This window comes from Plodia interpunctella, chromosome 9, assembly GCF_027563975.2.
Source record: "Plodia interpunctella isolate USDA-ARS_2022_Savannah chromosome 9, ilPloInte3.2, whole genome shotgun sequence".
In the NCBI taxonomy this organism is placed as follows: domain Eukaryota; kingdom Metazoa; phylum Arthropoda; class Insecta; order Lepidoptera; family Pyralidae; genus Plodia; species Plodia interpunctella.
This window is the reverse complement of record NC_071302.1, coordinates 5508299-5523932: the sequence shown is the minus strand read 5'-3', so window position 1 is coordinate 5523932 and position 15634 is coordinate 5508299. Positions and strand designations below refer to the sequence as shown.

General features: G+C 36.7%; 3 protein-coding genes across 14 annotated transcripts in view; 1 reads left to right on the top strand and 2 right to left on the bottom strand.

The window, feature by feature from the left end:
• scrib (scribble) overlaps window positions 1-8405 on the top strand; it is a 70678-nt gene extending 62273 nt beyond the window's left edge. For 4 of the 12 annotated variants that reach the window (XM_053749475.1, XM_053749476.1, XM_053749479.1 and 1 more), the window contains 7 exons: window positions 1113-2480; window positions 2893-2998; window positions 3270-3438; window positions 3980-4118; window positions 4329-4424; window positions 5109-5288; window positions 7083-8405. In XM_053749475.1, the coding sequence (XP_053605450.1) occupies window positions 1113-2480; window positions 2893-2998; window positions 3270-3438; window positions 3980-4118; window positions 4329-4424; window positions 5109-5288; window positions 7083-7346 (2322 nt within the window). In that variant the 3' untranslated portion in view covers window positions 7347-8405. Of the gene's footprint in view, window positions 1-1112; window positions 2481-2892; window positions 2999-3269; window positions 3439-3979; window positions 4119-4328; window positions 4425-5108; window positions 5289-6596; window positions 6666-7082 lie in introns of all 12 variants that reach the window. The other 8 variants (XR_008404951.1, XM_053749478.1, XR_008404952.1 and 5 more) reach the window with 8 other exon arrangements.
• A 104-nt stretch (window positions 8406-8509) lies between these two features.
• Dnali1 (Dynein axonemal light intermediate chain 1) lies at window positions 8510-11534 on the bottom strand. Its single transcript, XM_053749488.1, has 6 exons — window positions 11336-11534; window positions 10536-10667; window positions 10007-10156; window positions 9376-9504; window positions 9040-9237; window positions 8510-8714 (listed from the first exon to the last, which is right to left on the bottom strand). Exons 1-6 carry the CDS (start codon window positions 11420-11422, stop codon window positions 8679-8681), a joined length of 732 nt encoding a protein of 243 aa, XP_053605463.1. The 5' UTR covers window positions 11423-11534; the 3' UTR covers window positions 8510-8678.
• A 483-nt stretch (window positions 11535-12017) lies between these two features.
• On the bottom strand, window positions 12018-15034 carry MED4 (Mediator complex subunit 4). The gene is made up of 5 exons (XM_053749487.1): window positions 14837-15034; window positions 14480-14660; window positions 14179-14330; window positions 13906-14084; window positions 12018-13199 (listed from the first exon to the last, which is right to left on the bottom strand). Exons 1-5 carry the CDS (start codon window positions 14902-14904, stop codon window positions 13027-13029), a joined length of 753 nt encoding a protein of 250 aa, XP_053605462.1. The 5' UTR covers window positions 14905-15034; the 3' UTR covers window positions 12018-13026.
• Window positions 15035-15634: the final 600 nt, after the last annotated feature.

Below are 15634 nucleotides of genomic sequence, written 5' to 3'. Positions count from 1 at the left end.
GGTAGATTTCACTTGACTGATGAGATTACTCGTATAAGTCGAAAAATGAATGGACTACGTTGATATTGTATTTATGTATCTTGTAATGTCTGGTAGCATAAAAAGTATGACTGTTCTCTTGTATCCCATAGTATGTGATTGTATCCTGATAACGTATATTAAACGTTTACATTCCATAAAGACCAATAATTACCATAATTGCAATATATTTCTGGCGTAATCTAGTTAATCTTATTACCCCCTCGTATTGAATCTTGAATATTGTTCGAACTTATACAATGATAGTCATTTTGTAGGTAATCTTTACTACAACAGACCAATTTTTATACCTATTTAACCCCGTTTTATACCATTATATAATATTCCGAAAGTTTTGATGCATAAACAGGTGTTTAATATAAATGTGCATAATGGATCATTTACTTCATATTCTTCATGTATAACAAATATTGAATTATTGTCCTTAAGTGTTACAGTTTGTTTGTAAACACATATCGACGAAATATTTAAATATACGTTGTTCATGTATTGGTGATGAAATCATTATACTGTGTCATTATATCAGAAAATATCTTCCTATAGTCGAATGATAAATTAAGTTTGCTAAGAATTAAATGAAATATTGTTTTAGATTTACGTAAGTTGTGATGTTTGGCCAAATTTACTGTTTGTGACTGCCAATTATTTTATTGTTCCGTAAATTTTAATTCTGACGTGTAATCCTTTTAATATAAATTTTTAAAGATATGAAATTATTATAATTGACGTTATGTTTTAGTGTTGCATTCAAATACATGATGTTTCTGAAAAGTGTTTACTTTTATTTATTAAGCCAGCGTGTTTTAAACATTTATTTTGGAAGATTTGAGTTTTTTTTATATTCGAAACAAGCTTATTTGTTAACTCCTGCAGATCCTTTTAATTCGTTAAGCTATGTTTTCGTGCAAGTAGCTTCGCTAGTAAAGTGTGAGATATGTTAAATTTTTTTATCTTTAGTTAATATATTGGCTCGTGATCTCCACTTTGGCCTTTGGTTTAGCCGTATTTAGCTAACGTAATAAGTTGCATACGTACCGAAAGGTACCACTGTATATTTGTGTTGGTTTGGTTAGTCGTCTAGTTCGCAAGCGGCGCTCCCCTCGCCGCTCGCGGTGTTCACCCAGCAGAAGGTGAAGACGCCGCCGCCCCACACCCCGCCCCCCGCGCCGGCGCACGGCACGCCCGTCGACCCGCCCGCCGCGCCGCCGACGCCGAAGCTGCCGCCGCAGCGCCCGCTCCAGCCGCCGCCGCCTCCCCCTGTCAAACAAAAACCACAAGTGCCCCGTAAACCTCAGACGAAGCGAGTTAGTTTCACCCGAGAACCGGAATATGAGCCCGAACTGTACGAAACGTTGTCGACGAACGAAACGAAACTGACCCCCCGACCCCCACCGCATGAAGTGCATGAAGCGGGACCTAGAGATATTGACACTAACGATGCATGCGCGGGAGTTAGCTCATTACTAATACGAAAAAGACCGCCGCGAGCGGAAGTGGAGGTCTCTCGCCCGGTCTCTAAGGCGAACCCCGTCCTCCCCGAAGACTACATAATTCCCCCTCCGCCCTCCTTCGATTCGAACGTAAGTGACGTTCCATTAGAAAGTGAGTTGTGTGTGCCGCCTATTACTGTAGTCCCGGAGCGAATTGTTCTTCCCGAGCCAGATGTGGCGGAAACATCCATGCAGTTTTCGAATACGACAAATTCTCCCGAATCCGAAATCCCACCTCCAATCAACTTTAACGCCTACCCGGCGGCCGCTCCTCATCCTGCCATCATCAACGATCCATCTCGTTCCGCCATAATTTCAGAAGTGCCTATATATCACGCTCTACGAACTGACGATTTTCCCTCCATAGAAAGTGAAGATTACAGTGAATTATTATCAGTAAGTCCAGTCGGTGAACCTGTTCCCGAACTACTTCAAGTACATTATACGACTTTGCCTGAAGTTTCACATATACCTAATTCTCCATGCAGTATGCACCCCGACCAAACATTCCAAAGTGACATTTCTAAAAATTCTCCGATACACCAATCATTACGAGATCTGAGAGTTAAAAATTTATTTCCCGGTATGGTGCATTCGACAACATATCCTCCAGTAAATCCTTATCCGTCTTTGACGACGGTCGCGGGAACATTTAATCCATATACCAACACAATTCCCATTACGAATCAAAGTTCCCAATATAACAAACCCCAAGTGTCTCCGTCGCTGCCCCCCAGCACTTTAGAGAAGGATATAAACGCAAATGTCACTCAGACGATTGCTGATACGCCTAAAAATGTTCAATCAGAGAGAAGAGTGCATTTCGGCGATGTGACCACTGCGCCTGAGTCAGATATATTGTCGAACAGTTCGGAGGAAGAGAGTTCCTCGCCCGTGTCCACCCCGCAACCCGCATGGAGCAGCAAACTCAAAGCCTTCGCCCTCGGCGAGGTAATCATCTATGTACGGCATCTTACCCACACACAGCTTCTTTTGATATTGTGTTCGTCGACAACCGAAATTGATAACACACTCAGTGTCATCCCTCCATCTCCCATTATATTGTCACTTACCCTATTAGACAATATTGTTTATTAACTTGCAATTATTTATATTTTGCATGATTTTATATTTATTATTTTATATTTACTTAACATTTGCATTCTAATTTTATTTTGAGTATTACACTGATGATTAACAACTTTTTACTGACTGCATGGTTGTTGCCCTGGACAAGGGAGTGTTTCATGGCTTGTAAATATCATGAGCTTTTTACTAACTCATTTATTATTTCTTTTAATTTCGTTGTTTATTGTAACGTATTAAAAGAATTAGAATTCATACAAATGGATTGTGTCCACAGGCTTCCCCGCCTCATTCTGGTAATTTTGTGAAGGCATCTGTCAGCGACAAGAAAAAGTTCTTCGAAAATGCAATGGAAGAAAGCCATAAACCGTCGCCCAAGCCAGGTAATACGAATACCATAATACATAAAATTACATTGAATCTATAAAGAGCAGAAGTCGTATTATTAATGGTCAGTGGTCAGGTACTGCCAACCAAGACCACACAGCGCCCTCATTATTTTTCTTCTCTTTACAAACAGACTGTATTTATGCTATTGGAAGAATTAGCCCGTGTAAAACCCTTTAATTAAGAGGTTATAAATCCAGTCCCGAATGTTTTTTTCTTTCTTTATTTCTGCGACGAGCAATGAAATCACTTGTCAACTGTTCACAGAGCGAGTATTCACATTTTTATCCGCGGATGAGGTGGAGAAATTGAAGCAGGAAGAGGAGAAGAAGATGGCGTCTCTTTCGCGTGCGGAGCTCGGCTCGTGGTCTCCGGGGGAGGACCGCCAGAGCGACAGCTCCCACTCCGATGAGGAGCCCTATGAGAACGGCCACAGGTAATAAAACATGAGAGGGATAATGTAATGATGCACTAACCAGATTGTCATAATTTGTTTTCAAATGGAATATGGCTTTTTATTAATTCGCTCGTCACATAATCATATGATATCTTAGAAAATTGTATACTACATATAATATAGGCTTGTTAAAGACTTTCAACATTAACTGTTTGTTATTGTATTATTATTATGGTTTCTAATTTGGTCTTTTTTTTTTCTTAAATTTATTCACATTCTAAGAAATTTTTAACAAAAATCTATTTTTAACATAAGCTTTGTCTTCGAGATCTTATTGCATTCACACAATTATGCATTGTCATCCAAACTACACGAGGATACAAAATATATAGCTCCATCGTTAGAGAATACCTACTTCAAAATTGTTACACAGAATTCCACCCGAATAAGTTATAAAAGTAAAGTTATAAAAGCCTATAAAAAAACCCGAAATTAATTTTAAATACACATAAGCATCTATTGTAAATCTTTTGTCTCAAGTGTTTTTATTAAAGACTTTTTTATTACTTTATGTGTATAGTGTATCCCTGGGTGGCGTGAGTCCGTCAGCGAAGTCTCAGCGTCGGCGCGCGCGCGCCGGCGCGGAGGGGGAGAGCGCGGACGCGCGTGCGGCGCGGCGTGCGGCGTGGCGCGCGGCGCGGCTGCGATCGCTGGAGCAGGTATTTATTTTATTTATTTACTAGATGCAAGAGCAGATACAGTAGCGCCATCTACTTTATAAAGCGACATTAATTTTTCGACCAAATCCTACGCGAATGAAATTCGGTGTCGAGGTAGTTGTACCTCGAAACCAAATTTCATAAAAATTGGCTCAGCCGTTTGAGTGTGAAGATTACATTTACTTAACGAAAATGTTTGTATAATTTCAGGAAGCCATCGAAACGTCTAAAGTTATAAAAAACATGGTCGGCCCGGCCAACGATATTATAGGAGAAGCACCACCAAGAGACAAGTCTCCGTCCGAGGTAATTATCTTCAACTCACCATTTCATATAAATTGAATGTTGTAATGTTAAAACTACTAAGGACCAAGTCTCGGTGGAACATCTGAACGAATTAATATAACATATAAATGTTCGAAAAAATAAGTTTAAATTAAACTTAGATGGCTGAAGTAAACTTTTATACATGAGCATGATTATGCTCGCTTTGAGAAGAATATATTCCTATGAATACACTGTATTTCCTCTTAAATCCCTTGCCAAAACATTGATGCATTAGAAAAAAAATATTTATAGTTCTAAAGGGCAATAAATATTGCCGATTAGAAAGAAAATTTATCCTAGGAGTTACCTCTTCAATTCTATTGCATGCAATTAGATGTTCCACTTCAGACGAGAATGTGTTGCCATAATCCGATTAATGAAATCCATGTTGTTTGTAACAGTTAACATCGAATGTTATTAACACTAATTTATTACTTGGTGTTTCAATTACCCTTGAGTGAATTTTTATCATTTCTTCCAAAGTGATAAGAAAACATTATTTTCACATCCAATAATTTTCAATTTATTTTAAGTATATTGGTAACACGTTATGTCACTAAAACTTAACATGTCGTAAATAAATGTGGGCGGGGTTCAATGTCGCTTGGTTGGCGTGTATCGTCCAACGGGTTGTGAATGTCAAATTGGCTTTACAAATTATAGAAATGGCCTCTTCCACGAATCGCGTTACGTACAAAACCGGGGCCTATACTAGCAGTGAAGGAGAAGGAAAAACTGGTAGACGAGAGAATAACCCTAAGAACCGAAGAATACGTGTGTCCCTCCACCGGCGAGACGAAAGTGAGGACAGTCGAATGCATTGAAAAGGTGTTTGAGAAAGAGGTACGCGTCGACACGCACTGTACATTGTGCTGCATAGTATTACGACGCTGTACACAAGCAATGCCGTATCGTGTGTGGTTTTATCTATGGTTTTTTTATTGAATTTCCGCTTAGCTTTCTACGTGCAGATGTTTTGACTCGTGACTCCCAATTTACACTTGAGGGAAATATTTAAAAATATAATTAAGTCTACAAAAAATAAATTACGATAGCAGACTATATTCAATAAAACTATCCTGTTTTATTGAATTGAATTTCTTAAAAAAATATATCAATGTGTAAATTGTATAATACCTAAATGTGTACAAATGATAGATCGTTTAAACATAATGTAAGAAATAAAAATATAGGATCAATATTGCATTTTTATTACTAAAGAATAGCAAATGAAATTACAACTTGAAATAAAAAATATTGTTCTCAAGTGTAAATGTGTTTGACTCGATTGACGTGTAGTCGACTACGTGACATTGAATTGACTGACTGATTAACTCTGTACAAACACTGAATATTAATAAAGCGGGCCTTTCTAAATGCACTCGATGTTACATACGCGTGAAACACCATCGTTGGATTAGACAAGAATAAAATTAGTTAACCTTGTAGATAACTCACTATACTAATTTAATAATTGTGGTTGGGTAGTTTAATGTTACATAGTTTTATTTATAAATGGTGTCTATTCTTATGACATTAAGAAATTTAACTGCCAATCTAAATTAGGTTAAGGTTCCCCGTCATGATAATGCTTTTTTTTGTGTTTCCATTGTTCACCAAAACGATAATTTTGCCAACGTCAAGGTTGAGATTAACACGGTATAGTATATCTTTCTATATACGCGATTATCTTAACTTCTTGCTTCTGGTAATGTGCTTTCATTGAATATAATTAAAATACATAAAGGCAGACCGTTTAACTGAGTGTCGCCCGCGGGGTAGAAGGGATTCGTTGTGTTATGAACGATGCGAACCTTGCATTTACCCTTACCCTTTGTTGTCTGCCGCCGTACCTTTGTACCCCGCCGTCGAGTACTCATTTTAACGGCCAGACTACAGTTTGATTTATCAATATATTTTCCTATTTATTACTTCTTAACATAAGACGATTTAATCTACAAAATAACACGATTGCGAAGTATCGATATATTTTCATATAAACAACCTCGAGTTGCGCAATTCTTTAACTATTTTAATTACCCAGAGTTCATACGAATTGACACCAGAATATCTGTCTACACACTGAACATTGTCTCGTGTTGCATGTTGTTATGGCATGGCATGCTAATATGATTGTATGTTATTTGTCAGACGATACCTGGATTCTAGAAATGGACGCTTCACCGACAAACAGTCTACGGTTTGTGCATCTATTATTATGTATGCATTACATTTGACTGCTTCTATGCTTCCACATAATACATTAATGTTTGCTTTTGTTTCATTTATCTATATTTTCTCTTTGCTGTGTTGTGCAGTAAGTTGATATTGAATAACACACTATATTACATATGAAAATTGGTGAAGTGTATTTTCGTGTATTGTAATTGTTCATGGTATGGTATAATTTTAGCTAGGTTTAAAACATGGAAAATAGTTTGTTATGCTAATAACATACTATTATAATAATGAAAAAACAAATGCTAAAGGTAATAACAATTGCAATCAAATTGCTATCCCTGCGGCAAAGATATGAAATTTCCATGTTTCCGTTACATGTATATAACAGGGTATATATTCTATTATATAATTTCTACATGTACTGACGTTCAATATAAAGATTTCCCATTCGACCAGGTGGAGACAACTCAAGAGAAGATAATATCGCTAGAACTGACTACGAGTCCGAGTAGTGAAACCGCGCCCACAGAGCTCGCAGAGGGGGGGATAAACTTGGGCGAGATGGGCGAGGTGGGGGAGGTGGAGGGTGAAGGACAGGCGTCCCTGCAGCCTGACATCGTGCAGGTCGTCAACCCGCTGCTGGACGGCAGCGCGGGCCTCGTCACCGCCATCCCCGTGGGGCCCGCGCACAGGCTCACCGCCTACACCGACCGGCACTAGCTCCCCACTCTCGATTCGATCTAACTCGATTGTAGATTTCTTCAACGAAACGAACGGCGACATGCACTGAACGACCATCATAACTTTGTATTATAAACTGTGATAATAAGTTTAGATATCCACCACCGATTTCTTGTGTTACGTAATGGCTATTTTGAAGAAATCCACCAACGAGTTGTCGGCGTGGCGTTTCCTGATCACAATTTTATTTTTTTACTATGTTATTTTTTTGCGACGGAGATTTTAGATTTACTGTAGGTGATTCCTGTCTATTTTGATATAGAGAATTATTCTTTGAATACTTTATGTATTTAATTTTAAAGATTTTCATTCCGTGCAAGTTTTTAATGTTTGACTGTGTGCATCATGCATTACCTGCTAAGTGGAAAGTGTCAGATTGCGAATCATAGGTTACGGACCGCGTATTTAAATTATATAAAAGGTTTAATGTCAGTTGTATCAAAGCATTAGATGATATAATAATATTTGACAAACCCAATATTAAGAACTGAATCAAGTTGGAAATTTTATTCGCAAATATTACATAGTTTGAAATGTTTTGTGCATTGTTATAATTAATTTTTACAGTATTTGTGTTTACTGGTGAGCTAGTATTTTTTATAATTTAATGTTTTAGAACGTTCATGTATGTGGTGCCTTATTTCTTTGATTTGTGCAATTATGCATGTTTTATATTATATGTTCAGCGTTTAGATACAATTTAATGCATTCTCTAATTATCTATCATTGTTTTAAGTTATTTGTCATATAATACGGTGATGAATTGTGCATTTGCATCATAACTTCTATGAGTTGACTGTATATCCTGTCTGTTGTCATAATTAATCTCGATAAATGTATATTTCCACAGGTGAAAATAGTATTTGATAAATATTTAAATGAGAGTATATCGAAATTAAGTGTTGTATGGGGGAATGTTTTATATGAGTGTCCTTTGTACCTTTTTAAGGCTCTTTAGCGATATGTGAATTGTAAACTAATGAAAATATTGTATGTTTGTCTCAATTAAATGGTTTAATATATATTTTAATAAAAATATTCACGTGTTTCATTTTTCAATTATCGCTTGGGAAATAGTACTGCATACTTATAAAAAAAATTAAGAAACAACACTAATCATCGTCAACATCAGTGTAAAAAAATACGTACATAATATGTATAAACTTTATTATTATTAGATAAAATGCGATAGATCGCAGTCTAATGTATAATTAACTAATTATTATATTTTATGGAACACAATTTAAATGCATTATATTAAGTAGTCACAACAAAAACATCTTAAAAATAATAACTAATATATCCGCCTGATTATTTCTTCGGGGCGATGATTCCTTCTAGTTGCGCCTGAAATGATAAACGAACATGTACAATAATGTACCGTTTGTCTATAGCGTGCAAAATAAATGTGTCCTCTCTTGGCTTGACAGCGCTGATGTTTATCAACTTGATTTATAATTAATCATAATGGCAAAAATAAATTTATTTTGTTAAAACAAATTATATAAAGAAACATATTAATATAAAAAATATATTTACGTTAAATAAACCATTGATATCGATAAGTTTAGTGTCAGAACACATTACCATGCCACTGGTTACCTAAAATAAATTGTAAACAACAACCCAGTAGCGTGGTCCAGTGGTCTCGTTGACAATGCACGGGCTTTACCTTCAGTTGTGCATTAGTCTTCTTCAACGCCAACAGTTCCTCCTGGTGACGTTTCTCTTCAGCTGCCCGCAGTTCGGCGGCGCGTCGCTCCAATTGTTCCGTCTTCTGTTTCAGCTCCATACATGTTTTCTCAAGAGCGGAGCGCTCGGCTTCCAACTTTGCTACTTGGTCCATAAGGTCGGATTTGCCTTGCTCGGACTGAGAAATAATTCTAAATTGTTACCCTGTTATTCTGTTAATTCTAAAAAAGATAAAGCATACTTTAAGCTAAAGTATGTTTTGAGCATCTGAGAATTTATTTATTAAAAAATTTTAAATAAATTACTGGATACTCACTTGTAAAGCTTTCCTCATACCGAAGGCGATGGAGCTGCAGTAGAGCGTTTGGTAGGCCTCCATTGTGATCCTCGCTTCGTCGCGCACTCGCAATAGCAGGAGGCCTCTTTCGCCACAGTTTATTGTAACCTATGTATTGATAAATTAATCAACATGAAATGTTTTTTATATTGTATGTCACACATGCTTTTTAACTAAATTGAAAATGTTAATGAGACAAGAGGTAAAAGTTTCGAGAGTCGGATATGTCGAGATTTTCTCATATTAAACTATAATTATTTTATTTATCACGTATTGATCATGAATGGAGGATAGCATTTGGAATTCTTTAAAAAGTGCGTGAAAAGATTCATACAGGGCCGGTTACATTGCCTCTGGTGTTGCAGGCGTGCGGCCTGGGTCGCATGGCTGTTTATTCGCCCAGAAGTAAAAAAACATTTTATGGTTTAGCTATTGTGGAAAGTTATCACATCGCCACATCTTGTCAGAGATTTTCCCATTCTTCTGCGGCCTTGTCCGGTCTCCATTTCCCTCCCTTCCGACTCCATCTTTCATCTTCGGCGTAGCAGCTCCTGTTGGAGATTAGGATCTCCAGGAGCTGCTTCGCCGAAGACACTCTAAAACGTAAAACCTGTCGTATGAGTTCATCGAAGCACTGCGTGTAGAGCTGCCTGCGCACGGGACAGATGCCGGTCTCCCGGGCCTGCCGCTGCTGCAGACGCGTGTCCAGCATCTCTTGGAGATTAATCACGTCCAGACGCGTCGCTGGTGTCGACGAGATCTACAAAACATCACGTGATCAATTGTCTTTCTTTATCATCTGAGCGTTTACCCGATCCTTTTTCTCCTCCACTTTAAGTCACATGATTAATTGAGGACCTCTAAATGCCATAACTTTACGATAGGTGGTAGTGGTTACTAAAGTTACTGCATTTACATATACATAGTCATTTATTGATCATTCATGATATAGAACTTCTATAGGTAGAAATAGATTCTTATACGCGATGGGCTAGAAGAGTATTTAATCTCCATTCTACCAATAAAGCCAGCCTTGCAGCTAATATAAACATGCCCATTGAAATTCGCAACTCTCGACTCTGTCTGTCACGTCAGGGATAAAGACGTGATACGTACTGTACATGTATACGGTAAATTACCTTCTGAGTCCATATCTGTCCGTCTTCCTCCCATTCCTTAGGAGGTAGGATAGCATTCAAGATTTCCTCTGTCTCACGTTTAGCTTCAGTAGGCACACACGGTTGAATAACATTAGCACTACGTGGTGATGTCTACAATTTAAGAAAATAAATGTTAGAAAACCAGAATTAGGTCAATTCGTACCACGCAGATTAATATAATATTTCCAGTAGTAATACCGACTGTACGTAGGTACAGTCTTTGTTGAAGCTGGTTATCTAGACAGAACCATCTAACTTTGATCTGAGGCGGGTTTTAATCAGATTTTCCTCCGTAACATCTCTCCTCTCATCTGAGCGTTTTCCAGGATGCTTAGAGCATTCAAGCCTGGTTGGAGCCCAGGATCCGTTTCCTTAAATTTTCTTCCCCATTACCTACGCACGGTCTTTGGCATCCTTAGTTGTCACGCTATTGACACACAAATCATCCCTTCTTAATGACATCTTTTTGGGTTTGCCCACCGACGGCTGATAGCCACCTCGGCCACCACCAGTCACCAGTAGTGGCGGGTCCTGACCAGTCCCTCGACCGCGTCAACTCAAAATGAGGCTAAGTAGAACCACTGTTCGGTTCGTAGAAGTGCCATACCCAGATATTTAATTATCGTTTCGTATGAGTTTTTGAGCCAGGTAGATTTAGAGACTTGGGAGTTTATATAGTAAACTAGTTTATCATATGAGTTTCGAGTGAATGTACTTGTAATGATTAAGTGTACTAGATTATGTTGAAGTAATTATTTTTAGGAACTATGGATACTTACAACTTTCTCTGGCTGTTTAGTCACTAACACAGGGTTGTCGTAACGAACTAGAGTATCCTCAGCTGACACTGGGGCCCTTTCAGCCATTTTATTAGTAAATATATCTATGTACTATTTATTAAAGATAGCAAAACTAATAATATTTGGAATAACAATGATTGACATTGCTAATTTATCGAGGCCATGGCAACCACGTTGCTAAGCAACTTTATAAATTAGCTCATTTATTATACCCATTATACCCCTGTATAGTTGGTAGATTACACAAAAAATATAATATTTCTTCCTTGTAGGTAGTATTCCTATTTGTTCGCATACCTATTATAAGTAGTCTTCTTACGAGTCCTAAAAACAATCTTTACGGTATTTGTTGTTGTGTGGAAAATAAATTCAATACATTTTAAATTAAACATTCTAAAGTTATTTCCTAAAATAAATTTTAATTTACATTGCTCTAAAATCACAAAAAGACATGGTAAGTTTGTTTTACATAAGATTTTAAAGAAAAAAATAATACTGCTTGTGTACCCCCATTTTTTCTTTAGATTTATATAGATATTCTAGTCTGTGTATCACACTGAAAAATGTATTACTATGTTCTGCAGAACTTATAATTCTTAGAATATATTTGGTCAAAATATTTCACGCAGCTAATGCAATCGTAAATAAAAAATAAAAGAACTAGGTTCACCTAATTTTATTTTCTTAAACTTCTACCAATACATATATTTAAAAAATAACAAGATATCAGATCCTACAACTTTATATACAAAATATCTATGTATTACTTAAGCCACAAATACACTAGGGAACATTTGACGAGTAACATATCTTTCTTTCCTTTTCATTACAATTTACATGAATGAGATCGACTATGTGCTATTTCACTCGAGTAAATGGTAATGCGTGAGATGAGTGATATGTTGCGCGTCAAATTCGTAGCTTTATAATACTAAAAATATATACTATAAGCAGAAGACATTCTGTCTGGACACAATTCACAACATTTCTCAAACTTATGTACACCGAAATATAAGGACTGTTGAATTTCGTATGCTGGCTTGACTTTCAAATCTTATGTGTGTCGTTAATCACTGAATGTCGTCAACATTGTCCTTCATTCGTTTTAATTTTGTGGACAAGATGCCCAGGATCGATTATGATTCTATAAAGGCTTTTATATCTGCTTTCCCAGTTGCATACTTAGTCACAATGTGTCAGGGCCCGCTGATTTCAGATTTTTATGAATAATTGAAATTATATACATTCAAGACAATCCAAGAAACTGCACTATAGCAAACATAACCTGTACATAACAGTTTTCTTTTCTTGTATAATTTGGGGCTGTGAGTACTCTCACAAACATAAACTTTGCTCTTCTTTTGCTAGTCCCTTGGTTGTATAGCCCCAATGATTTCATATTTAAAATCACAGTCGGAATAAGTTTCACAGAAGGCTGTAACACAACTTTTTATCTTGGGATAATTTTGCAAATCTGACATTTGCAATTGTACTATACAATGTGATCTTGAAATTCTTCTATTGGGGCTTATCCTTTGCTGTTTTAGTAATCATAGCGAACTCTCTTTCGAGCGATAACAGTGGTCTTTTTGGGGGCTATGAATACACGCACAGTCTTTGCACTTTATCTTTTACTAGCGTTCCTTCTTCAGCCCCAATGTCGTCACTCTTCATTGGGAGTCGCTACTGGAACTCGAGCTGGAGTCGGTGGACATGACTTCGACGTCCTCCTGCGCGTGGTCCTTGCCGCGGCCGTCGATCGCGACCGAGTTGCCGCCCCCCACCGACATGTGCAGCTCGCCGGTGGGGTGCCACGTGAACTGGTTCGTGGCTGATGCTGGAACTGAACAATTTGAAATTAGCATAAGATTTTGCGTTTTTCTCGACATAACTTAAAATTCAAAATATTGACGCTAATTTTACCTATGCGTTTCGTATATGATACTATTTGCTTAAAAAGGACATCCTTTTGATACGAAAATAAATATTTTGGTATCAGAAGGACATTTAAGCAAAACATCAAATTCAAATAAAATGAAACCTTCACAGGCACTTTTTCACATAAATTTTTATATTAAATAGTTATTTCTCACAAGCTACAAACTACTGGCAAATTAGCAGAACACCCTATAAGCAAAATCAGAACATCATATGCATTCTAACCCAAAATTCCTAGGAACATGATCACAAATATCTCTTTGACATGTTTTGAGCAGCATTCCATCAGAGCATTTTCAAATCATTATCAAGGAATCAATATATGTGTCTACCTTCCTACACCTTCCTACATATAGAAGTCAGCTTCGACAACATAAATGAAGCTGTCATAAAACTTAGGAAAACCCCAAGATTGAGGTAGTATGAGTCAACTATTACATTCAACTTTTACCAATAAAGGAAATTTGAAGCTTAAGAACAAAGTCACTATGGCAAACCTTGTTAATATTCATTCTTTGAAAGGAAAATTATGATATTTAACCTGATCATGAGCTCTATGCATGCAAAGTGATGAACTAATTCTTAGTAATAAATTAATAATGGATATATACCTCCTCCTGTAGTGATTCGATGAAGCTCATTTAATGTGGATGGTGTGTGGCCGTTGAGAGGGAGATCACAGAGGCGGCCAAGCATGCCCAGTCTCATTTCGAGATCGGTGGGGTAAGGACGGCGAGGGTCACCAGGCTGCCACGACAGAGGAGCACTCACTGCATTTGATGCACTGATTCTGTAATCAAGAGGAGTACAAGGTAAGAAATGAGAATATTTTTAAAAGATTTTTATTGCATACATATAGAAATATGTAATTTCTAATAAATTACCTGTGGGCAAACTTGATCAACTCTTCCGAAGGAACCGGCCTTTTTCTTGATTTGACAATTGAAGCTAACTTCTGTCTCGCCTGGTACAAAGATGTAGCTAGAATTTGTTCAGCATCTTTTAGTTGCCTTTGTAGAAGATGAATATCTTGATCCTGTAATTTTTTGTAATTACCTACTTTAAATGAAATTAGACATTGTGACACCACATTATAGTACTAGCCAATTCAGGGGTTTAGTTACAAAATAATAAGTTGTAGGTAACTGTGTAATAGTATTAACTTATTGAAAGATAGGTACTAACCTTATTATCAACTTCAGTTTTTAGCTCATTCATCTTTTGCTGAATTTTAGCCTGTTCCTCAGCTAATTCTAGAGTCTTTTTAAGCTCTACATCTTTGGACAAAAGCAAATCTGTTAATTGTGCAAAGTCGGCCGCTGATAACTTCTGAGGTTTGGGTGCTATAGACACCTCAATAACTTCTCTGTAAAAGATTACAATAATAATCTATTTGCATTAAGATGGTTGGTTATTCTTCTAAATTAAATAGGAATTTTTAAAAGTATTATTTGAAAGGAAATAAAGCGTACAAATAGTAATTTATACGGTCTATTTCCTTCCATATCAAAACATACAAGAAAAACAAAGTGACACACTTACTTTGCAATTAATTCTATGTCATCTACAAGTGATAACAGACGATCTTTTGTACTTAAGTGAGACGCCATGGCGTTAGCAAATTAATCAATTTAACTATAGATTTTAATAGTTCTTATTTATAAAGGAAAATGTATATTTTAGAACACAACTTCCTCAGACGATGCTTTATCGCACGAACACAAACACGATATGAAGTGTTGCTAGGTGCGAATTAAAATAAAACAATCTAGAGTAAATAAATGGTATTCCTTCTAACACAAATTACCATGACATTATTGATAAAAAAGTGTAGCGTTTTGCTAACCTAACATAGTGTAATTTACTTGAGAAGAAGCTATTTATCATAAATAGCTAACTAAATTTTTTCGGCTTCAAACAATCCGGCCAATTTGCATATGTGTACCCTAATTTTGGGACTTGAAGCTCAAATGTGGCAACATTTTGCTCTGCAGAAAAAATTTGTCACTGTCAATTTGACTTACCTAGGTACTGAAAGAACAATGACGTTGGCAATTCGTTGACGAAATTTATGTCAATGATAATGAAAATATACAGCCAGTTTTAAATCCTCATTAACATTAATCATTCAAGGTGTTCCATCTAGATACTTACTAAATATGCGATCTGCTAAGCTGCTATGTATCATTAATACCTTGTTTATTGTCTCTGTTATGTTGGTACTTGTTAGGTAGTTTGATCCAATGTCAAAACTATAAAATAGGTACCTAGGTACCGACTTTATAAACATAAGTAGTTTTGCAATCGTTATGTATGATTTCCCTTGGTTTCATTGAATTA